General features: G+C 37.3%; 1 protein-coding gene across 1 annotated transcript; it reads left to right on the forward strand.

The window, feature by feature from the left end:
- Positions 1 to 858: 858 nt before the first annotated feature.
- On the forward strand, positions 859 to 27,329 carry LOC120766370 (probable serine/threonine-protein kinase nek3). Its single transcript, XM_040091803.1, has 5 exons — positions 859 to 904; positions 17,325 to 17,381; positions 23,020 to 23,066; positions 23,259 to 23,528; positions 23,601 to 27,329. The coding sequence occupies exons 1-5, from the start codon at positions 859 to 861 to the stop codon at positions 27,222 to 27,224; spliced, it is 4,044 nt and encodes a 1,347-aa protein (XP_039947737.1). The 3' UTR covers positions 27,225 to 27,329.

Below are 27,329 nucleotides of genomic sequence, written 5' to 3' on the forward strand. Positions count from 1 at the left end.
CGGACAAATGGACAAACAGTCAGGCGGATTTCATGTTGGGCTGGTATAAAAATAATTCGCAGTCGCTAAGCCACAGAAAAAAATTGCGTACTTCTTTAGCGAAAAAATATGCTTTTAACCTTTTTATAACCAGTGAATAACCAACAGTATTTTTACTATTCACAGCACTTCAAAGCCTAACACTAGGATCTGAAAAATGAAAAAAAAAAATTGTTCTAAAACTGCCCCGCATTTAGCACGTTTACCCGCAATTTTATTGAAACTGAAATTGTTTCGTGTGATTTAAGAGTTTCAGTCCTTCTAAGAAGAGCTCCATCATAAATATTTGTCTTGTAGAATGTTAATTGAATTTCAAAGAATTCTTGGAACACACAAGCGGATACATTTAAAAGCATCTCAACAGTTCATCCTCAAGTGCCATTATTCAAAAAAGAAATGGATAGACATAAATGCTATTTGAACACTGATTTTATCTATTGCTTCGTTTGTTTTCTTTAAAATATCATTCCAGTTTTCAACTTTGAAACATTATGCAATAAAAGCTAAGATCTGAGCATATGTGTAAACCAAAGATAATAAATTATATGATCATTGATATCAGATATATAAAAAGGTAGCAATATCAATATATATATATATTATACATATACATATTAAATAGTTGCCACATTTAAAATAAATTTTTTGAATCTTTTATTTATTTTTTTTGTGTTTTGTGTCTCTGTACACACGCCAAGTTCGTTGCTTAAGTCTTCTGTAACTGACAGCCAAAATGCACGCCAGTTTTATTGCTCTGTTATTATTGCACCGCGCTTAACCGCCTAATTTGCCATTTCCAACTATTATTAAAACCAACAAATGCTAAGTTTACGACAGCAACAACAACAATTGCAACAGCAACAAAGTAATTATAAATGAAATCGGTACGGCAACGTGTGAAAAATTTCACACCACATTTAAATTTGGTCTCGCTACAGCGGTTCAATGAAAGGCAAATCAAGGTGCTACGACAACAAAATCAAGATGATTCGATGTACATATAAATTGAACTAAAGCAAACTTTGCCGTTTTCATCGACGAAAGCATATCAAAATGTGCGAATGAAGCAGTTAGTGTGTGACACTGTGGGACATTGCAAGAGATCAGCGCGTCGGACTGTGTGCGGATTTGCGAAAATAAGATTCAAAATACAGTAGCCTAAATGCCAATACAAGTGTAATTAAATTTTTGACTTCAAAGTTACAATTTAAAGTAACATGAAGTAACTTTGAAAGAACTTTTTTCTCGAAAAATTTGTCTCAATTTGTCAATTCTTTTCTCATCAAATAATAATGAATTTGATATTTATTCTTTGTGAGCTTTTAGATAACTGATACGCTAATACTGTCCATTCATAGCTGTATGTATTAAGGGGTTATTACATGTGTTTCCTAGGGTAAAAAACAGCCTTTCTCAAAAAATTATTTTCTCAAAAAAAAAAAAAATGTGAAATATTTTATTAATTTTTTTTTGTTATAAACATATCCCATTAACGAAGAAATTCTGAAATTTTTGGAAAAAAACTCGGCAGTTGCGATGCCATTTCCGGTGACACTTTGGGAAAAAATGCGCCCGCGTTGGAAGTACAACTCCTTACAGAATCATCTAAAGTGAAAAAATACGTGTTTTAGTTGAAACCTTAACTTAGAACTTGGACGTAGGAAAAAAAGGAAATTGGATGTTTGGCAGACATTTTTTCAAAAAAAAAGGAAAATTTCGCAAATTTTTTTTTCAAATAGTTGTCATCAAAAAAAAATCCTGTGTTTGAGTGTTTGAGAATTGTATCTCAAAGATCTATGAAGATCAGTTGAGTAGCTCTCGAGAAATCTTGCCAACTGACTACAAAAACATAGTTTCGTGAAAAATGCGCTTAAAGATTTGAGTGACAATAAAAGCTAGCCTCGAGCGCAAAAGTACTCAAGGCTGTATCTACGAAACTATATTCGGATCAAATTGAAAATTTAGGACATTTTTCTAGAGGTATTATAGAATTTAATAAGATTATAAAAATTCGAAAAAAACGCTTTCGAGTTCAAAAAAAAAAATTATTTGTTTCAAAATCAATCAAAATCAGGAAATCTCTTCATTTCGGTACTAACAAATTTAGATCGAATCGAAAAACCCATCAAATCCGTTACTGAGATGCATTAATCTGATTGCTCTATCACTGCTTGCTTCGCTGCAACTCAATGAGTTACCTCTTCTCGTCACTGTCTAGAAACAGTGCGGTTAACCATTAGCCAACGATAACTCGCACTGATTGCTGGATGGTGATGTCGACGTGATGTGATGTGTTGATGATGATGTTGTTGCAGTTTTGATGTTATTAGCAAGTCGTTGAGCTAATGCTGAGCCAACCAAAAGTGATGCAGAAGTTAGCGACCCCAGTGTGGTAATCAGTCAACGTAAGCCATTTGCAACACCACTAAATAATCACGTACCACAACAACACATAAACAAACAAGCGCAATGATTGAAATTTTTGCAGAGCATTCCAATTCGCTTGCATACATACTCGTATATGCGCTTTATTGTGTTTGGAATGGATAGCAACGAAGTCGAATATAACAATGAAATATGCAAAAGATTTGGCGCACCACAATAAGACAACTTTTCTGCACCAACACAACCACGGCTACCAACACGCGTGCATCTGAATTGAAAATCACCATAAACACCGAATAGTCGCTCATTAATTCCCTCGCTTTTTACATAATTGTCGACTGTGTTTTTTTTTGTTGTTGTTGTCAGATAACTGCGTTGGAAACTGTCACAGCAGCAAAAGTGGTGTTTAAGCAGAATGAAAAAGTAAATGGCAAATAAATATAAAATGTAAACAATTTTTAACCAAAACAAGTAAAAGAAACCGCGTCTTTGTGTGTGCTTTCCGGTTGTTGTGTCCCCATAATGCTTTGGTGAAGCGCGAAATAACACCCATTGACAATTAAAATTTTCAGTTGCCGCGAATGCATTGCATTCACTTCCTTGCGCAGCGCATTTTTTGTTTCTCTTCTTCTTGTTTTCTCGCCGTTGCATGGCGCTGCTGCCAGCGCTGACATGGGTTGGGCGTTGCTAATTAATTAGCGTCAGATTATTTAACCTGGTGACATAAAAACGCAACGGGAAAAAAGGAAGCGAGAAACTCATAAGCTGGCTCGTGGAAAAATAGACAGTGCAGCACTGCACTGTGGCTGCGGCACACTTTTGTGTGTCTCTGCTTTTAAATTTTGCGTATTTGCATACAAGCTTGCCAAGCTGAATGACTGTAGACTGCGGACAGCTTGTTGACTTTTAACCACAGTGTATATATTTTCAGTTATTTTATTTTATTATTTGTATACTCTTGCAACATGTTGCTACAAAGTATAGTAGTTTTGCTCACCACACCGTTGTACGTATCACCTAAAATATATAAATGATCAGGATGACGAGAAGAGTCTTTTTGTCCATCCATGGGCCCGTTAGTCGGTCAGTAGGTCCGTCCGTGCAAACTGTAACGTGAGTAAAAAATTAAGATACTTTAATGAAACCAGGTACACATACGCCTTGACTAAAAAGTAAGGCGGAGACGGTAGATGGTCATAATTGGTTAACTACCATGCCCACAAAACGACATTAAAGAATAACTTATAAAGTGCCATAATCTGAAACAGAGTATTGCAGTAACAAGGGACACCTGTAGCAAAATTTTATACCTTTTTTTTAAACAAACAACAGGTTCTCGATAGGCTTAATATTCGGGAATTTGAGGAGGTCATTCTAACTTAAAAAAAAAACACAACAAATGGTTTTTTCGGCAAAACCAATTTATTTTATTCAAAATAGTCAAAGCACGTCGAGAGTGTTTTAGCTCGCCTTCCTTTCATTGGCAAATGCATTTTTCCGAAAAGGAAGAAGTGCCACGGTGCCATATCAGGTGAATACGGTGACTGGTGAATGATTAAAATGTGATTTTTGGTCAAATAATGTCAATGAGGTCAATTTGTGCGGAACAAACCGAGCACACACCTTTCGTAAGCCCAAATGTTCGGTCAAAATGCGATAAATCGATGTTTTGGAAATTTTTAATTCCATTTTCATGAATTTCAATGATGATTTCGGCTGATTTTTGATGAATTCACGCACAGTTTCGAGGGAATTTCCGGTGATCACAGATTTTGATTGGCCCACATGTTGATCGTCATTTATGTCCTCACGACCACTTTGAAAACGTTGAAACCATTCGGGATAGGCAATCATCGCCATAAACTTGTTTCATCAATTGAAACGTTTCGGTAAAAGTTTTACCAATTTTACAGTAAAATTTAATATTGTTTCTTTGTTCGAAGCTCATTTTCGCACCGATAACACAAACATACTGACACTTAAAATGCAATAACTTCACTTTCAATCAATGAAATGTCACGAAATTCTCACTGGACAATCGATAAAGGTAACAGATTCTAACGCATCAGTCGCTAGATTCAAGGATTCCTGTTTAGTTTGAAAAGCTCCTTGTATTTTCGGTTTGCTGCTTCTCATTCACGAATTTCAGCACTAGTTTTTTCTTCAGCTATTCAAAAACACAACTTTTTTAAATAAACACAATTAACATTTTTTAAGCCCGAAAGGTCGCATAATTGTTGGAAATAGTCCCCAGTCACCAGTATTTGCTCATCAATTATCTTATGTGTATCCTAAAGTCTATGGTCTTAGGACGCGACCTTAAGTCAGCGTAATCTTACAAAGATTTAAAAAAAAATATTTAGAAAAAACGTCTGAATCCGGTCCCAATTTTACTTTTTCACTTCTAGTAATGGAAATATCAAGAATTGTGATAAAATTGCTTCACGTAACCGTAACGTAACCATTTATAGGGTCTCCGATATTTCATACTGGATGTTATAAATTCTTTAGCAAACTTAATGTACCCAAATCAACGTATAAAATTTGATTGGAAAATATTTTGCAGCCTGCGCCAGCCTCACATCGGGAACCCTATCCAGTTGATATTTGTTTTTTTGGAACTTACCTTATTTTACTAAAATAAGGTCTAGCTGTACGCAAGAAACTAGTAGGAGCACATATTCTACCTGCTAAATAGGATAACTTACCCTCTCTTTTCTCATATATGTATGTATATTTGATATTACCTTGTTAGTGACAGAAGAGCCTAGTCCACGAAAATTGGACGCAAGTTCCATTATTGTATGACAGTACAACTTGGCAATTGCTTAATAGGCATATCTCTTAACTGTTCTTTCATTTCATCTAAATCAAAATACTATGACACTGCTGTGGCACGTCAGACGAATATATGAACTTTATTAAGCACGAGAAGCTTGTTGACACGTCGCATGCCACATTGTTTGCCGCAAACAAACACCCAGTGTTACCCATTACTTCCAAAGTCATAAGCACTTGTTTAAGATATTTGAAATAAACGCCTCAGCGAGGTGTCAAAATGCTAATTCAACTGCCAACCGGCAAACGGTTAATAGACTGTTGTCGAGAGCTAATGGCACCCGCATGCCGGAGACAGCGGACACGCACGCAGGCAGTTAGACGTATGTTAATGAGCTTATGTTACCGCACACTCACACTTTACCTTTATGTATATACATACATAAATTTATATTAATGCGAATGTGTAGTATATATAGTTATGTATGTATATATGTAGTTAGGTTCGCAATACAAATTGACAACATAATGCGAGAATTACTTGAAAATGGACATGGAAATTAATGATGATGTGATGTACATATATGCGGTTTAGTTGAAAGAGTAGCAGAAGCTTCAAAAAGTAAGGCCAAAAAAGAATACTCAGTATACGGACTGACACGAGCTGAACATGCGGCCAAGCCACTCAATACACATGTAAGTATATATGATTGTATGAATGTATTCGGAATACAGGTGCCGCTGAATGTGTTTTTCCGCTTGTGTTAGGCAGCCGTCCATTCTTCAGGTGCGCCGCCAGCTTTCAGCCAAAGAATTTGGAAAAACTTAGTTTGCCGAAAAACGCCAAATATGAGCAGCGCACAGTTTGTCTTGGCTAACGAAATTCTCAATTGGTATTCGGCGATCGCTCTAAATAAAAGCATAGCTAGACAGCCGGCGTGGCTGCTGCGGCTGCTTGCGGAAGCGCCGCCAATTTGTAAGGAAAATTTGATCTCCACAACAACAACAGCCATAGCACAAATGCCAAAAACATGCAATGCGTTAGAAGAAAAACTAATACTAGCAAAACAAATCGCTGCGGCAGCAAAAACATGCATCGCTATGCGTTTTTACCACACAAATGACCTCAAAATCTATTAGCACCCGAAAAAAACATGCATGCAGCAAGCAAAGCAAAAAATTTGAAGAAGCGCATTTTTTGGCAATGCTTCGTGCAAAGAAAAGCACAGAAAACTAATTGGACTTTTGGCATTTTTGTGCGACCCTCCTCCGCCCGCAACGCATTCTTGACCGACAATTACCGTCAAAAAACTGTGAATTCACTTAAATCAAGTAGCTACAAGTTGAGCTTTGCTGTTTTGCTCGTCGCTCAACAAACCGCCAGACGCGCAATCAGTCATTCACACATTACAGTGCCGCCACACTGGGCAGTTTCGTCTGGCTAGTTCTGCTGTTAGAGTCACTTTAGTTACCTTTGTTTTGCGGCTGCGCGAATGGAGGTCGATATTTATGTTTTTTAGTTACATACTAAAGTATGTATGCTCATGTACATATACTAACTACAAACTAGACAGAAAAGCTGGCAGTAGTTTACTGCTAGAAATTCCAAACTAGTACGAAAGAGATCTCATATGTAACCATTATAGATTTTTTGATAAATGTGGCACTTTATTTACCTTCAACGATTTCATACAATAACAAATGCAAACTGAAATAGGATATTTTATATATGTATATATACTTAAATACACTCAAAGTATAGTTAAAGCTAACATAAATCAGATTTAATTTTCTATTGGGAACTAATATAGATTTGACTGAGTAGTTCATAATTTTGGGTAGTTGACAAAGTCTTTTCGCATTTCTAATCAAACTTCCACTTATTTTTTTTTATATTTATAATCAGCTTTATTGAACCAATTTTGTACCATTTTGGTCTACCACTTTCTTCATTTTTCCGCTAGAGACATTATTCCATCAGTGTAAAACTGTAAAGTAATTTTCACAGGCTTCTTCTGAAGCCAACTTTACTTCATTAAGGGGGTTCTGCATTGACCGAAACAAATGGTAGTCCGATGGTGCAAGGACAGGGCTATATGGCGGTTGCATCAAAACTTCCCAGTTTTTCCCGAATCATCAGAAATGTGTGTGGTCCAGTGTTGTTGTGATGCAAGACGAAGTCTTTTCAGTTGATCACTTCTGGCCATTTTTACGATTGCTTGCTTCAATCTCATAAGTTGTTAACAGTAAAATGTAGAATCAAGCGTTTGACCAGGCTGGAGCAGCTCATAGTGGATGATTCCTTTCCAATCCCACCAAACACTCAGCATAACCTTTCGAGGCGTCAATCCTGGCTTTCCGATCATTTGTCGAGCTTCACCATGCTTGGAAGATGATCTTTTTGGTACATTATTGTCGTATTCGATCCACTTTTCGTCTCCTGTCACCATTCACTTCAGACATGGTTCGAGTTCATTTCGTTTCAGCGAAGAATCGCAGATGTTATTTTCGTTCATTAAATTTTTCACAGACAATTCATGTTGTGCCTAAAGATCGAGCTTCTTTTTGTAGCTAGTCTTTTTTGAATGGTTCAAAACCGTTCGATGATGAATGTTAAGTTCCGATCGAAGTTCGATGTCATGGCTGCTTATGTGATGGTTCTGGTCAATCTTTTCCATAATTTCATCGACTTTTTCAATGATAGGTCGACCAGAGCGAGGTGCATCTTTCGCATCGAAGTTTTCTATCGTAATCTTTTTTCGTCGGAAAAAATATTTTGTTTGCCGACTAGTATCACTAATGGTAAGGTAGTTTACAGCTAGTTGTTTTTATATCAGTGTTATTTTATACATTCGAAGAGCTCGTCAAGCTGATTATTTTTCTGTTATATACTTTATAGGGTCTCCGAGATTACCTTCTAGGTGTTACAAACTTCATGGCAAACTTATTATACTCTTTTCATATATATATATTGTAGTAGAAGGCCCTTAAAAGGTTATATATAGTTAAAAGACCTAAAAAGGCAAATTTCCCACAATTTTTTATGAGAAAACTTTTTTAATTTTTATTAATCCTAAAATTTGTACACAAGTATCTGGTATCTTTTAAGTGTACTTTAGAACTTAGTATTAGTTAAAATATTTAATATTAAATAGGAACCAAAGCTGATCTCCGGCAGCTTCTCTTTCTCTCTCTGAACTGAATCCTCAAAAATTAAAACAGAAAACAGATTTCATTAAAGAAATGTGAAATTTAGTAATTAATTAGAGAAATAAACAAAATAAATTCTTTTAACAAAATGGCGGTATCTAAAAATATCGATTTTTGACCGAAATTTCGGTCCCGAATTACAAACAATTTATTGATCAAAAAAATTATTTTAATCTTCGTCCACAGCAATAAAGTATTTTAGGAACTTTTCTTAGATTATTTAATTTTAATTTTAATTTTCAATTAAAAAATATTTAATTTTTATTTGACCTTTTCGACTTTTTATTTTTATATATTTTTTTGTTATTAGTTTTTTTTGAAAGCAGCTACACTTGCCACTCCGCATATAACTACACCCTACTTCAGCAAAGCAATACCGCACAAATCGAAATAAAGTCATCATGCTTGCAACATGTTTGTGTTTTGAACTTGTACTCACACTTCTGTCTTGCAATCACAATATATGCACCTACAACCGGCCACTCAAATCACCATGCAAGACCATCCCACTCTTGGCTACACAACACGGCTTCGATTCGCTGCCAAGCATAACTTGTTCGCTGTTGCTTAAATGCACCCCGTAACTATTATGCTAATACTTACTTGGCACTTTTTGTTTCACAAACTCTGCCTTTGCACATACATATGTACATATGTACACATATTTTGCTCACTTTGCGATTTGTTTTTGCTGGCGCTGCAAATGCTCTGTGCTCTTTGATAAATGGCTATGTTGTTCAACTTGAAGTTCAAATGTTGCATAAGCTCCGTTGCATTTGTTGTTGTATTGCGTTTGCTTGCAGTAGCGAAGCCTTCAATGCAAAAGACAGTTTGCACATATTGCTTTGGTGAGAGATGCCAAACTGTAGAAACATTTGTAGAGCTTTAAATACCAATTAGAAGCTGAAAAGGAAAGACTTCAGATAGAAACCTGAAATTCATATTTTTTTATCAGCAATATCAAGTGCGATTGAACTTATTTAATATAGTAAGACTAGTAGCACCAAGTTACTGTGTTCAAGTTGCCATTTTTCAGCATTTTTGGAGAGAATGAGTAGCTTTCTAAATGTATTATGGTTTTTTTAACTATAATACTAGCATCTATTTTTATTACTTCTTATAAACGTATTCATATACCTATGCTTTCATATATAGTATATATTTTTTTAATAATGATATTACCCCTAGAACTTATACTTTATAGGCTTTTTACGGGCTTAATGAAAACTTTCTCATCTACATAATTTTATATACACCACTTACCACTTACAAAAATATGCCTCACGTACTCAGCAACCAAATGTATGCTTTCAATTCTTGAGCGTGTACGAGTATTCGCCACGAAAATTTCACAGTTTTCGGAGTAGCACTTAATTTCTTAATTAATAACTAATTTGAATAGCAAATACACACGCTGCGGCTGTATTTAACGCAATACAACGAAGAACCCACCCGAAGAGTAAAAATTGAAACATTTGAAAAATTACCTTCAGCAGCGCATAATTGTGGTAATTGCTCACCGATAGGCAATGAAAAGCTAATGAACACTTAGGCACAAAACAAACCAACAAAGGTTGCACATAAATGTTTGTCAGTAAAATAGCAGAGCCAACTACCATATATACCCGTATAAGTAACTTAATAACAGCAAACATGCAATGAATACCGAAAAAGCGGCAATTAAAAAAGCAATTAAATTACCAAAACTGTGGTAATTAACTCTTTTGCATATGCACATACTGGAATTCACTTATATACCTACATATAAGTAGGAGCATATGCATAACATAATCATAACTTCATATAAAAGCTTAATTTCCATTGCGGAAGTTGCGGCGTAAACGCTTCTTGGCTTCGTATAAATGAGTTGGCTATTAGTAGAAGCCCAAGCAAATGAATATCTAATATAAAAAATCCATACATACATACATACATATGCATATGTGGTAATACAGATGCTTGTGCAATTATGATATCTTATAATCACCAATGAGTTTGTAAATTTTGGAGGGCGGCGGCTGCAGCGAGGCATGGCATATATGTAACTTTTAGGGCAACAGTGACTAAAAATTTACAAAAATATATAAATAATACGTAATAATCGCATATAAATATAAATATGCCGGTGATTTTATGTGAGTTAATTGCGGCAATTTAATTTCATTCAAAGTAACTATAAGTCAATTTTTTAGTTACTTCGTACTGCTACTCACATTATAAGCAAATGCTGAGAGTAAGAATCTAGCAGAAACGTTGGTTGAGAGTTGAAATATAGTTGTTTCTATTAGTTCGTAGATCACTTTTTACTTATAAGATCACTCCCTCTTCGTTTAAGATCAAAATTTATAGGCGGAATAAAAGGAAAAGTGTGGACACTTGGCGAGATATGGTTAACTTAGCAAATTTTGACTACGTGCATTATTATTCGGAGGCTCGCGTATTTTCCGCAAAAACTTAATACTAGTTGAATCCGAAATCAGTGGCAAAGACACCGTTCATCTAATTATGGCTTATGAAGAGACTAATCACATCCTTTTGTACTCGAAAGGCCACGAACAATAAGTCCTCAAACTTTTATGAACTAGTCACATTTTCTATCTAATGAACACGGAATGAGGCTCTTTTTCTACAAGCAATACAGAAATAAGTAATGTTAGTTTAGAAAATATAAAGATGTTTTATTGACATTTCAAATATTTTTAAAGCTTTTCCACTAATCAATCTCCACTACAAATATTCTAAGAGATTAGTTAATTCCTAATTGCATGCAATGGTAGCGTAAAGAGAGTACTGAGTCTACCAACAAGAACGATCTAATGTTAAAATGAAATAAATCTCTCAAATTTGGTCAAAATGGGTTCTGTTTTTTTTTTTTTGTTATGCAAATAATTTAATGTCACTACTGATTTGAACAAAATGTCGGTCACAAGGTCACCATGGCACCGTTTGCATACCTCCATCACTTTATGTCAATTTTCGAAGATCTGTTAAAGCATTTTGGCTGGAATTCCGGTTTTATAGTATGTACATAGTGCTCTGAATGTTGCCTTCGAACTCCTCGAAGGTGCTGCTTCAATGGTCCAGAGATAATATTTTAGAGACGTTAAATCACATGATATTGGCGACCTTTTGACTGGGCTATTTCTCGAAATTATAGAGTTTCTAAACTTTGTTCGAATGTCTCCACGTTTAGACATGAAACATGAGACGACGCACCATTTTTTCTTTGAAATTAGAGATCGTTCGCTTTGATTTAAAGAAATAAGGCCAGGACGAAACATCAAGCTGGAAATGAGCGTCAATAGCGACGAATAGCACTTAGTAATTACCAGAGAACGCGAACTTGCGTAATAATCTTAGGCAATTTCCAAGCACTGTACCAAAATGGAATGATATGGTAAACCTTACTAAATACACTGACAAAATTTGACACAAATCCGTAAATAAACATGGCCGCCAAGATCTGTCAAAATCGATATGGGTTTCGGTCTCTTCGACTATACACTCAACACTAAAGATCTGTCGAAATCGTGTCATTCCCATAGGTAGATGCTGTATATACTAATTGTTTACCTCCTTTCAATTATTTTATGCAATTCAAATACGGAGCGGATAACAGCGATCTTCTAAATTTTCAGTTCCATTTTTGTAGTACATAATTAGTTCTAAGTAAGTCGCTTTCTGGGCGACTAACTCTTTATTGGCGCTAATTTTTTATTAGTGAGAATTATTTTGAGGTCTGAGAACTGGAAAATAACACTGGAACTCAGAGAAAAATCGTAAGTAATACGTTGCAATTTTTACACTATTTTAAGTTACTGTGCATTAGCGATATTTTCAATACGTTCCTTTGATACCTTCAGCGGCTTAGCTATGTTGCAGCTCATTTTGTAAATCTTTTAATCCCAATTTCATTTATTGAGAGTTAGAACTAACTACAAAGCATATAAATTCAATTCTGATTCCCTTTTAGACGTAATATTCACCACATCAACGGCACTCAATCCAAAGGGTCAGTGATTTATGAACCAACCTTATAACGCAACCTCTTCAGCTGAAGGACGTTCTAAGCGGGACCACCAATATCACTTCATTTTTAACCAAGTACAAAGCACTAATTTCGTTTTTTGGCAATTTGCATAATTTACTTCGGACTTCAGACTTTCTCAATTTCATATCAGATTAAATACTCGCAGCACTGAAAGCGTGAATGTCGCTCAAGCAAATGTTGGGGCACGAATGAAGATGACGCAACAAGCATACAAACCAATACAGCTACGTTGTTGTTGTTCGTATATTACAGTATGTTATTTATCACGAATAAGTAAAGCATATGTGTCCGTTTCCGGTTGGCTAGTTGTAGTTTTAGTAACAGCTTGTTAAGCCGCAAAACGGTGGAAAGTGGCAAATTCACCTATTTTCCTCATTATCATTAACTTTGTTTTTCAAACTAAAATAGCCCTTTCCTTTGTTTTCGCTCCATCTTCGCCGACTTTGTTATTGTTGGTCTCGCACGCTTGTCACTCAAGAATCTGTCGTGGTGGCTGCGGCCATGTCCACGAAATTGCCGCGTAATTGGCCTCTCGGTTAACAGGCGTTTCAAATGTTTCTTTTCTTTACTTTTCATGTTAATTTTTGCCCATTATCTTTTTCACCTTTTTTTACCTTTTACATACGGAAGTTGGAAGTTAAATATGCAACGGCAACAACAATAAGAAATAGAAAACCGCATAGGTATAAAAAAGCGAGTTCCAGCATGCAGCTTATGAACACAAGAGGTGTCAGCAATGACTGCCAGCCGTTATATGCAAAATTTCAAACGGTACTTGCACTTAGCCATTTCTATAAATGAAAACGAAATGAAAAAAGCCAGATGCTTTAGCGAAAACATTGAATAACAAATAAGTGGCAGTTTTTTTCTTTCTTTTTTGAAGCTTTTAAGCGATTGTGCTGACTTTAAGCTGCCAGCAGATGACTTTGCTGTCTGACCGGTGTTTAGTCTGCTAATTCTGCACCTGTTCATCCACAAGCCGTCTCTGACGTCGCTGAATAAACACTTTCCATCTACTTCCTGAGTCTGCACTCCAATGCATCTTCTCCCACCGCTTTTCTCGGCGATTTTTCGGCTGGCAGCCGCGTCGGTGATCAGTCTTAAGTGAACATGGCAAATCGACAAAAAGCTTCGATAATGTCAGTGCTTTATGAAAAAAAATATTAAAGAAAATGTGTGCTTGTTTTGTTGTAATTGTGTCTACTTTGTTTCTAATTATTACTCGTATTATGGCAACTACGGTATTACCGATTAGTTAGCACTTGCGGCTAGTCTTAATTTTTCGCGTCTTAAATGATTTCGCTATGTTTCAATTATGACTTATTACAAATTACATACTTTAACATTCGCCGTTGCCAATGCGCAAAAGACCATAGATCTTCCGCAGAACCTTTCCCTCGAAAACTCTTAGCGCCGACTAATCAGGTGTTGCCATCGTCCATGCCTCTCCCCCATATAGCAGGACGGGAATAATGAGTGACTTATACTTGTAGTGTTTTGTTTTTGTTCGTCGAGAGAGGACTTTACTTCTCAATTGCCTACTCAGTCCGAAGTAGCACCAGTTGGCAAGAGTTATCCTGCATTGGATTTCCAGGCTGGCATTGTTGGTGGTGTTTACGCAGGTTCCAAGATAGACGAAGTTATCTACGACTTCAAAATTATGACTGTCAACAGTGACGTGAGAGCCAATCGCGAGTGCAACGACTGTTTGTTTGATGACTAAAGATATTTCGTCTTGCCCTCGTGCACTACCAGACACATTTGCTTCGCGTCCTTGCTCATTCTAGAGAAAGCAAAACTAATGGCGCGGTTGTTGAGGCCAATGATGTCATTATCACCGGCGTACGCCAGCAGCTGTGTACTCTTATAGACGATTGTACATACTCGATTAAGTTCTGCAACTCGAATTATTTTCTCCAGTAGTAGATTGAAGAAGTCGCACGATAGAGAGTCGCCTTGTCCGATCCTGACGGAGCTTTTGATATTGCTCAACGTCAGTTTACACAGCCGTATTAGTTTTTCGGGCATACCAAATTCAGACATAGCGGCATAAAGAGAGTTTCTTTTTGGGCTTTTAAAATCGACGAAGAGGTGGTGTGTGTCGATCCTCTTTTCACGGGTCTTTTCCAATATTTGGCGCATGGTGAATACCTGGTCAATTGTTGATTTTCCAACCTTGAAGTCGCACTTATTTATATTTCTATGCAATCTTCTAATCTAAAATTAGACTGCAATTATAGTTGTTGTCGTTAAGGGAAAAAACAGAAGAAGCCAGCAAATGAAATCTTTAAATTTTCGTGCATTTATTTAATTTTTGTTTATATATCTTTTTGCAGACTCTTTAGATAATCTTTGTGTAAGCCAAGTTATTGCTTCTTACTTATTTTGATAGATATATATGTAAATAGATATATGTACAATGTACATTGTACACACATAGATGCTATTTACATATCATATGAAGATTTGCGAGTGGTTTCGCATCGTTGACTTGTATTGTGTTGAGCAATTAAGTTGTCGTTATCAAGAGTATAATAATTCCCTCGAAAGCTTTGATCAGCTTCAATTAAGCGTTTTTATGTAGTATAACAACAAGCGCACGTACGCTAAATCGAGTTTACTAATATTTATTTTTTTATTCTATTACATATTTATTATACTCCAATATTACACTTTTTACTATTTTGTGCTTATATGTATGTAGTAGATTTTATTTATATTATTTCCTTAAAATATTTTACAATGATTATTTGTATAAATGGAGTCTTCCCCCTCTTCTATTCTAATTAAAAGTACATACCGTACCCAGTGAACCTTTAGTTTAGGCTTTCAGGTGTTTCAGACCGTTCAGAAGTGGAGAGTTTAGCTGACGAAGCATTTTGCTGAATGTCATTACATTTTAATGTTTATCTTTGTCCCTTAGGCTTTCAATCTAACCAGACCAGAGTGTATTAAGTTTGCCACGATCTTACCTAAAGGAAACGTTAAAACCCCATAAAGTATAAAGGTTAAGCATAAGGAGCTGATTCGATTGAGCCATACCCATCTGTCTGTAGATATACGAACTAGTCCCTTAATTTTTGAGATATGAATCTGAAATTTTGCATCTATGTCCAAACTGAATATTCAGGACCGAACGTTTGTATAGAAAACATTTTTGTTTGACGAAATGTCTTCACGAAACTTGGCATAGGTTATTGTCCAAGGCAACAGTGCAATCTCCGAAGAAAGAACTCAGATCTTTTGCTTATAGTTTGTCTACAAACTAGCCGATTAAACTTCTTGTAAGGAATCTTTTTTTTTGGGAAGGATATTTAAGCTTCGCTGCAATTTAACTAAGTGCCTTTTAGAAATAAGTTTTATATAAAACTAATTTATTAATACATTTTTGAACAAATATTTATTATATATGGAATTGTTTAGGTAAGTTGCATGAGCAATACTCCAGACCAGAAATAATCAGTGAATTTAAAAAGGCACGTAGAAACGTTGCATGTTTGTAAACAACTTCCGTGTCTTCACTTTTTCTTTTTATTTGTGATGTCGCAATAGCGGCATGGCGAGTTTCAAATGTTGACTGCCTACACAAACGTCCTTCCCAGTTTTATGGGGCCTGTCACACCTTCGCAACGCGCCGCGGCTAAGCAAAGCGGCGTTTAGTAATCCTCGTTGCACATGTTTTCACAATTCCATTACATACATATGTTTTAGGTAAAAAATAACCAAAAAAAGAACACTCGCACGAGCTCTAAAGTGCAACCGCTGAGTACACTGACCAAATGTGGCAAATAAACAGCCGCATTAGCGTCAAAGTGGCGTCAACTGTAAGACGATGCAACTATGTGGCATTATGTGCGCATTTGTGTTTACCTTTTATTGTATTGGTATATGCTACTAGTAATATTATTTGATATATAGCTTATTTCTTTCCCAAACTGGAAGAGCTTCTAAAGCCCTTAAGCAAATATATTATATATAGTAAATACACCTTTGTTCATGCGAGGACTTTATTGTCGTCATCAACGGCAATTCTCTTTTGGTGTCGCTCATTTCGTTCAAGTTCCTTTCATATCACTCATTTAGTAAAGGGTGTTGAAACTATAAAATTTGTATACTCATTTACATTCAAAAAATATATACTAGAAGTTAACAACAGCGCACCAGTCGTTTCTTCTTTTCGCAATGATTCGCAATTCGAGATGACAAGTGCAGACAGGTCCTTCTCTACCTGTTTTCTACAACTGAGTAGAAGTCGGAAATGTGACAGGCCCCATCCTTTCCTCTGCTTCCCTCGCCAGGTACTGCGTCTAATACTTTCAGACTACGAAAGGGAATCGCCTTGTCTGAAACCTCGTTTGGTATAGAACGGCTCGGAGAGGTCCTTCCCGATCTTGACAGAGCTTTTGGTATTGCACAGCCGCACTAGTTTTGCTGGGATACCAAATTCAGACATTACGGCAGAAAGGCAGCTCCTTTTCGTGCTGTCAAAGGCAGCTTTGAAATCGACGTTCAGGTGGTGTGTGTCGATCTTCTTTTCACCAATCTTTTCCAAGCCTTGTTGCATCTAGTAAAATTTTGTTTTTTTGAAAAAACTTTATATTTTTTCACAAGAAAGAGTAGTTCGATTTTTCGAATGCCCACTTACATAACTTCACATAAGGGTTTTATACATATATAAAATCTTGTATATAAAATATCAACACACGCTTTACATATTGATATGTTTTTATTAATTGTGACTTGTACACTCTTTTATACTCAAATTATATCTATATATCTATGAAAATTTAAATTTAAATATAAAAATATCATATTCCGAAAAAATATCTTATCAAATTCTTTTTGTTTTTTCTCGTTTCAGATTTTTTTGTCTTTAAAATGGAAACACGGAGTCTGGAAGTGAAATTTGTACTAAGCGGTACGTGATGATGAGCCATATTACCAGACCTGTCATTACCTGTCATTGAATTTTTCCGTTGTTAATCTTTACACTTATTCTAAAAAACATTATGGTCTTAAGGGTTTACATGGGTTTCCTCGGGTAAAAAACAGCCTTTTTCCAACAATTTTTTTCTCAAATAAAAAATGAAATATTTTATTAGAAAATGTACCCGCGTTGGCAGAATAATTTCTTACAGGGTCATTTAAAGAGAAAAAATACATATTTAGTTAAAACTTTAACTTAGAACTTGGATTAAGGCAGTGGCGTAGCTAGGGGGGCGCAGGGTGTCGTCGCCCCGGACGCAACGTCTTGGGGGCGGCAAAACGATCTTCGCTGTTTTTAAATATTCAGAAAAATATTTCAACAAATTTTGTTTACAAAATTTATTATAAAAGATAAAGAGTTGTACACTCACAATGTAATAATCTGAATAACAATGAAAAATATTAATTTTTAGTCGAATACTCTTCAGTCTTTGAATTTGTCTTATATCTTTTGGCTTATATCTTTCTTAAAAATAGAGATAGAACTTAAAGATGCACTTTTCTAGCTTTGATAGCTGCAAAATCACATATCATATCATTGTAATTTAAAGTTGAAGCAGATTCACATTATATTGAGAGAATCACAAGATTGGACAGTCTCCTCTGACTCATGGTCAATCTCAAGTAAGATTTGATCAATTTAAGATTGCTAAAAGATCTTTCACAAGATCCAACTGATACAGGTCAGTGAGTAGTATTCTTAAAGCTATCGCTAACGTCTTGTAGGCTTCCAGTCCCATTGAAGAAATGTATAATAAAACTTTTTCTGGCGAAAACCCAATTTGTTCTTCGTTTTTCTTCGCTCTCGTTAATAAAACAAGGACGTCTTGGATGTCACTGTATAAATCTTCGTTATCCAAGTCTTCTAATGCCTCAGTTTTATATACTTAATATCGAAGATATTTTGTAAAAATTCACTTTTGTTCGAACCACCTCATGAAACTTGTAGGCAGGTAGATACGCCACTGGATTAAAGAAAAAAACACAGTTTTGAGAAAAAAGCGATTAAAGGCGGTGCACTTAGCCTACCTAGCCTCGAGAGCAGAAGTTCTGAATCTTGTATCTCCGAAAGCATTATGACAGTTTATGACAATATTCTAGAGGTGTTGTACTAGGATTTAATAAGACAATAAAAAACGATCTTTTGAAATCCGTAAAATGATGTAACCTCTTAATACTTAAAATGCTCTCTGATGAAGTTCGTTAATCCATATATTTAATAGGGGTAAAGGAGCTAGAGTAAAGAGTGCATAGTGTAGAGTAGAGTGTAGAGTATTTACTCGATTTTACCCATTTATTGCGCAAGAACTCATTTCCATACAATATATTCAAAAATGATTTCCTTGAATTTCTTTAAAGTCAACTGTGGGCAAAATATAGTAAGACATTTTAATTTAAATTTCGCGCGAAAACCCATTCGTCGAAATATATTTTTGCTAGGTTGGTATGACTGTCAGCGACATCTGTGCCCAATATCAAATTCGTGTTTTGCATTTGTTTGTCTTTCTGAAGTACGTAAAGTTCATTCGACGATTTTTACGATGAGTGAAATAATTCAACAAAGAAGTTTCATTAATTTTTGTGTGCGGAATAAAATTTCTGATGCAGACGTTGGAAAAGGTCCTTCGGTGGTAATTGTTTGTCGCAAGTAAGTGTTTTGATTGGTACAAGTTATTCAAAGAGAGCCGAGAAGGCCACGTCCAGGACGTCCATCAAAATCAACTGATGATCAACACTTCAATAAAGTAAAGGAATTAGTGCTTGAGAATCGACGATTTACAATCAGAGAACTCACTGTAGTCGTTGGAATATCGGCAGGATCAATGAAAAATCAATCAATCAGAAATCAATAAAAATCATTTTGACCTAAGAAAAGTGAAAGCACGATTGGTTGCAAATTCACTAAATTTTTTCGAAAAACAGCGTCGGGGTAACGACTGTGAAACAATGCTTATCGACTACTAGGATGTCATAAAACTTATTACCACTGGCAATGAATCTTGCATCTATGCTTACGACCCGGAGACAGGCGATCGATCGACCCAATATCGTGGAAAAAATAAGCCGATGGCGAAAAAATCACGTCAAAGCAGTTCAAAAATCAAACTGTCTAAAAGGTATACCATTTGAGTGTTATACGTCGTTTGCACGAAGATATTCCTAAAAACAGGCTGAAATTACGGGCCGACAACTCTCGGTTTTTGCACCACGATAATGTACCGTCGCCTACAGCATTGACTCTTCGTGTGTTTTCGTCAAATTTTTAACCAATATCGTGACGCAAACACCGTATTCACCTGATTTAGCTCAGTGTCACTTCTGGCTATTCAGTAAACTCAAACGACCGCTCCGAGGAAACGGTTTTGAATCAATTGAAGACATTAAATGTGACGTCATCGACATTAAACATTAAACCCGACGTCATCTATAAATAAATTCCTCGTCATAGTTTTTAGGTATACTTAATCGGAACCAAATCATATCTCTCCATTGCCCGAACTCCAGTGAAACAGGTTCAGCATACTCTCCTAGCGAAAGCAGCTTATGATGAACTTCTGTTAAATTGCGTTAAAAAAGATAATGCAAGATATATTTTGCTTCTAATAGCGTCCAACTTATTGCAAAAAGGACAAAATGGGCGGATCAAAGGCATTTCGAAACAATTTCTTAATTGATGTCTCTTTGTTTAAGGTTAGGAGTTCAAGTTAAGGTGTATAAGTTCTATCAGATATACATACAGTGATGCATAACAAAAGCACCAAAGTGATAAATGATGATTACTCTTTTAAACCTACATAAAAAATCATACCGTTAATTTAAAACGTAAAAAATTTACAAAAACCACTGGAGTTGCTTATCCGACTTGACAACCAAAAGTCAGCGACTCTTGAATCGCGTGCTGGTACCAAACACAAAACCAAATTCGTTTCCTCCAATTATGCTCAAGTGCAAACTTGACCCAACGAACCATTGCGACATGTTAACACTTTTCGCACGCAAATAACACGATTTTCGAATTTCATATTCACCATTGTACTTTGACCCTCGTTATCGACAAGCTTCATTGGATCCAAGATGACGAGATTAATGAATTTTTGCGAAAAATATTTCCAAAAAATATGCAAGCATAGCATCACTGCAAAAATTAACACACAAATCAAAGTAGACATTAAATATTAATATTACAACATTAATCACACATTGCAAATCAAACGACAACAACCACAAACAGTTTCGAGGCCAACAATTTTGTTGGGTGTGCGGTATCTGTGCGGATTACAAAGAGATTTCGCAGCGACACCGCTGCATCCGATTGCGTAACTAATTTATAATCATTGGATTTTTTTATCAAAATATTCGCAGCGTATACACAGTGATATGCCATATATACAGTCGTTGAATTTTGTATTCAAGGTCAATGGAAGTATGGATTTTTAAAATTTGATTTTCTGTGTCATTTAAGAAACAAATATGTCTGTTACCTATATCACAAAAATATAATCGTGGAAAACGAAGAATAATTGATTAGTAGTAGTATTAGTGAGATATATGACGACATCGACATAGTTCAGCGAATTAAAAGACAGCGGCTACGCTGGCTAGGTCATGTTGTCCGGATGGACGAAAACACTCCAGCTCTGAAAGTATTCGACGCAGTACCCGCCGGGGGAAGCAGAGGAAGAGGAAGACCACCACTCCGTTGGAAGGACCAAGTGGAGAAGGACCTGGCTTCGCTTGGAATATCCAATTGGCGCCACGTAGCGAAAAGAAGAAACGACTGGCGCGCTGTTGTTAACTCGGCTATAATCGCGTAAACGGTGTCTACGCCAATTAAGAAGAAGAAGAGTAGTATTAGTACCCAACGGTTGTACGTATCACCTAAAACTAAGCGGGATAGATATTGGGTTATACATATGTATATAAATGATCAGAATGACAAGGCGAATTGAAATCAGGTAGACTGTCCGTCTGTCCGTCCCCGCAAGCTCTAACTTGAGTAAAAATTGTGATATATTTAAGAAACTTGGTATGCGGGTTCCTCAGTACAAAAAAAATTCAATTTCGTAGATGGGCGTAATCGGGCCACTGCCACGCCCACAAATCGCCATTAACCGAAAACACATAAAGTGCCATAACTAAGAACTAAACTAAGATATAAAACTCTTACTCGGTACAGGGAATCGCAGTAGCAAGGTGCACCTGTGGGCAAAATTTTTGAAAAATGGGCGTGGCCCCGCCCTCTTACATGTTTAATGTACATATCTCCTAAACTAATTAAGCTGGAATAACCAAATTTGCTGAGATAAAATATTATGAGAACTTTGACAGTGTGATAATGAATGAAATCGGAGGATAACCCCGCCCAAATTTGGTACGTGACATTCTTTTTATATTCTTATGTCATATTGTGAAAATGAACTAGATCGGACTCCTACTTGCCATATAGCACAATTTTAAATTCCACTTGATTCATTCAGTTTCCACTACACGAATAATCTTTAATAATTTTTTAAATTCAATAAAATCTGTCCAAGCCCCTATGTATTGAATATTTAGATCAAAAATATTAATCAATGTGTGAAATATACATACATATGTATAACTGAAATTTACTTTATATGATTGGTTTACGCTTTAATGTATTTCCGTGGCTTTGATTCCTGCAAGTTGAAAGAGTATAAAATGTAAGGTTGCATCCGACATTGGGCCTCCCTTACATGTTTTTTTTCTAAAAATAACAGTTTCGGAAAATAGTAATTATTTACAATGACTCGTTCAGGCTTGCTGGCATTATTAGGAGTTATAATCATTTGTAGCCCCACATATCACAAATTCAGTGAGAAAATACCTCTTTTACATTCTTATGTCACATTATGAAAATGGACGAAATCGGACAACAACCACTCCTACTTCGCATATAGCACAATTTTAAATTCCACCCCAGGACACAAGTAACAATAGATGACTTTTGATCGGAAATATCGGTCGAAATATATGATATACATTTGAAATTCAGACAGAATTCTTTCATGTCAATAGTAATTTTGATTGATTTTAAGTGATCTGAAATGAGTCAATACTTCCCTGAGCCCCCATATACCTAATAGAAAGAATTGCGAACTTTCGAATGACTTTGTACCGCATATATCTGCCAATATATGAGTTATTTCAATGGAAATAAAGGAACGTGTTTTACTCAAAATAGTGTATATTTGTGTCTAAATAAAATTAGGCGACAACTTGATCAATATCAGGATTTTCGAACATCCGGCTGACCTTACTTCATTTTATTGGTAATTGTATGTGAGGTACCTTAAACATCCTATAAAAGTCTTGACAACTCTCCACGAACTACCCTATGATCAAGAGTTGGTTTTAATGCATGAGCGCATACTTATCAAAAACTCTATTTCTTCTTATCAATTTAAATAAATAGTTATAAAATATAATGTTGTCATATGTACATACATTCTTACTTTCAAGAAAAATAAATAAATGTGAAGAGCTTAATGAAATCTGTCACTAAATTACTTTAAATATATTATTTTTATGTTTCAACCTTTTTACAGCTCTACTGGCCGTCACAGTTCTTCACGTCAGCAGCGCCGAAACAAACGTAAGTTGTGATCGAAAACGCATTTTCCAACTTGCTAATATTTATATCGAATCGTGAGTCATTACTTTTACGCTCTAAAGAATTTACAAACAAATACTCGAAGAAATTAGCGCTCTTAAGCCCCACTTCACTTTTGTACTTGTAGTTGAATAAAAAGAGTAACACAAAAATTCTCTTATTACTCGTTAACAGAGCGACAACACGCCAGCACGTGTTTTAGCCAAACAAACTGGTGCCGCTCAGTTTGAGGAGGAACGTTATGAGACACACACGGACGTTAATGAGCACAAACATCACTTGAAAAAGCGTTCTTCCGATGAGGATGTGGACTATGAGGTCTATCAGGGCGTGGTCGGCAGACCGGGCATAGATTTCCCCATCTATCCGCGTATACCGAAAACGACATTCAGTTGCCGCTCATTTGGCAATGGATACTTTGCCGACATGGAGACAGACTGTCAGGTAAGTGTTCCCATACTCGTATAATACTAGTTCTATTAGTTACTATATGTTCTCTTTCTGCTATTGCTACAGGTATTTCATATCTGCGAAGACGGCCGCAAGATATCATTCCTCTGTCCCAATGGCACAATTTTTCAACAAAGTGAACTCACTTGTGACTGGTGGTTCAAGGTGAATTGTCTCGGCTCACCCGGTTACTATGCAGACAGTGCAGAGATACTCAATAAACAGCGTGTACAACGCATACGGCCCTCCGTACCGGTACAAGGTTTCAATATTGTCGGTGGTGGTCTGAATATTAAGGCAAAAGTGAACAATCAAGTACCACGTCCACGGCAATCGGTTAAGCCGGAACGACGTTTCGACTCGAATGAGGAACCTTCTCTGGAGACGGTGGATTTTGAAGACCTTTCCGGCGAAAAACAATTGAAGGGAGAAAAGACACAGATACCAGCGAGTATCGATAACAATAACAATAACGATGAAACGCAAATTACCGCTGAAAGTGGGTCTTTCGTAGACGGCCGAAGGCGCAACAGTTTTGGCTATGAGAAACCGAATGTAGACATTGTGGAAACAAAATCTGCGGAGAATCGTGGAAGAAATAATGGACGTAATAGTGCTTATGTGGAAGGACGACGTGGAAATGTCAGTAACAATGTGGATGGCAATAAAAACGATAATAGTAGTAGTAATAGTAACGGTAATGGAAATGGAAATAGAAATGGAAATGAAAAAGCGAGTAGGAACGGAAACAATAATTCGAAAGAGAATGGTAGCAGAAACAGTAATAACAACAATGGCAACGGTAATGGCAATGGAAATGGCAATAGCACTGACAGCAGCAGTGAGCGCTCTTCTACAACTCGTAAAGGCTACAACTATCAAAAGGAGTCTGCGGAACGTGCTCGGGATGGTAAACGTGGCCAACAGCGTTATCGCGAGGATGCTAAGCCTCAACTCAGCTCACAAGAATCGAGAGAAATAGGTATTGAGAGTCGGGAATTCAATAAGAAACCTTCATTGCTTGAGAAACCACGCCAAGTAGTCCCTGTAGAGGGTCGCGCGAAATCACGTTCCGGTTCCTCTATTAAATCTGAAGAATCAGACTCTAATGAGCCAAGATACTCCACACGTTTCGTAGAATCTCGTTTACCAAATACTACACCATATCAAGCTCTTGGCACATATTCGACCGCGCGGCGACTCGATACGACACGAAGCACACCATTTTACACACCAACTGTACCAACTGTGGCAAAATCTAAGACTACTGAAGGCAAAGGATTTTACATTAAGGGTTCACCGGTTGCTGGATCAAATATTGTTGCTTCTACACCAAATCCCAAACGAAGAGTGATTTCACAGGATACCACCTCAAACTCAACACCCATTACAACACTGCGTCCACTTATAATCGGCATGAGGTCCAATCACGAATCTTCCGGTGAGAAACATAAAACTTCAGTTTCGTCGAAACCGTCGAAGAGTTCTTTTGACGTAGATTTACCAGTCCAGCGAGGACGAAAACGTCCAGATTCTGCTGATCTTACAACAACTTCGACAACACCAGCGCCCACAGGACCAACTTATTTGCCTCGCAACGCCGCACGTCCAAAAACGACATCAAATTCTGGTGGCGACGATTTCCTCTTTGCACCTCAACCTCTCATTGATGGTGATGACTCGGTAACACGCAATGTACAGGAAATGATAAAGACTATTAACATGCTAAAAACTAAATTCGATGATGCTGATCAGACGAAATTCCAAGGACAAGCACGCGAAGGTTTGGATATACCTCCCTCTTCGGGACCTGATGCTTTAGTCTCATTGGCCAAATACTTTGCGAATGAACAGAATGCCGCATCGAGCAACTCAGTAAGTAGTTCTGCCGAAAAAAAGGATATATCGCGTACCGACGCCAGCATCCCTATAACAACATTGAAATACTCAGTAAAACCCATAAAAATTACTGAACAAGTTGACACTACAACCGCAACCAGCATTGGTGTTAGCAAAAAGTCTGAGGACATACGTGCCAGTCTGCTCAGTGACCGCACTGTCAATCAGTATTCTAATCTATTTGGACTGCAAGCAGCTGGAGGCAAGTCTACAGACAACATAACAGGCCGCAGCAGTGACGCAAATGGATCCGGTGCATCCAATGATCAGTTCAACTTATTCCCTCAAATAGGAACCACTGGTGCTACAATTAGTCAACTGGCCGAAAAGCCTGACTCGCGAAAAATTGCACATGTCTTCTCCGAAGCCATATCTAGTTATTTAGAGGATCCCAAAACATTCCGGGCACAACTTGAAGCAGTCAGACCGACTGAACCAACAATAGTTAGCGGAAAACCAAACTTTGAGCCTGTTACAGCGACCGATAGGTCATTGTTTAACTCAGGCACAGCTGCTACTTATCTTCCCACTGAATCGCCAGCCACCGCATCGAGCATCGCTGCTGAAATTAACAACAACTTCGACTTTTCTACACCCTCCAATGACTTCTTGAGCACCACGGATGCACCCGACACCACAACCTACCGACCACGTTTCAGTGATGCACGAGGACAACAACTGCGCAAACAATTCTCAGCAGAATTACAGTCACCGCTTGGTGAATCAAGTGAACATGAAGAATTTCTCCACGGTGAGCACACTCAATCCTTTGTTATACCTCGCAATAACAAAGTCAATGCTGCATACACCACCGATGCGGGCAATAAACCAACCGAAAACCCATGGAATCAAATTTCACAGACCGATTTCCTTGACCCTCTGACAATTAATGACGGTCTCATGAAAGAGCCACGCACCACAACCATTAGTTCATTGAATTTTGTACAAAGGGACACTACAACATCACTCCCTGCCACAACTCTCCGCGGCCAGTTAAATGTACTCTCATCGGATGCAAAACGCAACACAGCGCGAAGCAATGAGCACTACACACGCGTAGGTTCTGCCGAAGAGACCACACGTCATCCTGCCGCCAGCAACCAATCACCTGAATTCGACTCTTGGCAAGAACTGTTTCACGCATACAATCTGCCTCAAGAGTCACTGCCCTCTAGCAATGGTTTGCAACGTATTGCCAACAAACTGTTCGGCGGCCTCAACGAATCGGAAGCATTACATCTGAAGAATGTTATGCAACAAGCGGAGCACAATCGTCAGGTGCTAAGTCTATTACTCTTACTCATACAGACGTGTGACGACCAAAATGGGCGAGCCTTGGAACGCTCACGCAAGCATCTGCTGAATGCGCTCATTGATATGGACGGCAAGTTGGCGAATGAGGGTGGCAAGTCTGCTCACCACAAAGCGTCCTCTGTGCCAGCAGCTGCTGCCGCGGCACCTCAGCCAATAGTCTCCACAACCGCACGCATAGCGGACACCACACTTCGGCAGGCAGCCACAACTAATTTTCCCTTAGTCGCCAGCACTACCACCGAAGCCGGCGCGTGGACGACGACAACAATACCCGCAGTCACGCAATCAAGTGGTAGTATTGAGGAGACAACAAAATTCGAGATACGTGTGGAGGAGCCCGAGGAGAGTACAGTCAACACGCTTGCATCGAGCCACGGGGGCGGCAGCGGCAGCACCAGTTCGAATTCAGATGAACGCGCCTTAGAGCTACTCAAGTCATTATACTCGTTGGCCTCAAAGTTCACAAGCAGACGATAAGACTAGCGATGGCTACACCGTCCGATCGAATACTTCGCAATAGCTGCTTTTCAAGCGAAACACTCCTTCCTTTATCGCCCGCAATTTCTTTAGTTATTTAATTTA

Source organism: Bactrocera tryoni, chromosome 1, assembly GCF_016617805.1.
Source record: "Bactrocera tryoni isolate S06 chromosome 1, CSIRO_BtryS06_freeze2, whole genome shotgun sequence".
Classification (NCBI taxonomy): Eukaryota; Metazoa; Arthropoda; class Insecta; order Diptera; family Tephritidae; genus Bactrocera; species Bactrocera tryoni.

Excerpts from the sequence above, each read along its gene's own strand:
- LOC120766370 (XM_040091803.1), top strand. The coding sequence starts at position 859 with ATGCTAAGTTTACGACAGCAACAACAACAATTGCAACAGCAACAAA. Across the intron at positions 23,067-23,258 it reads TCAGCAGCGCCGAAACAAAC|AGCGACAACACGCCAGCACG; the intron begins GTAAGTTGTGAT and ends ACTCGTTAACAG. Across the intron at positions 23,529-23,600 it reads ACATGGAGACAGACTGTCAG|GTATTTCATATCTGCGAAGA; the intron begins GTAAGTGTTCCC and ends CTATTGCTACAG.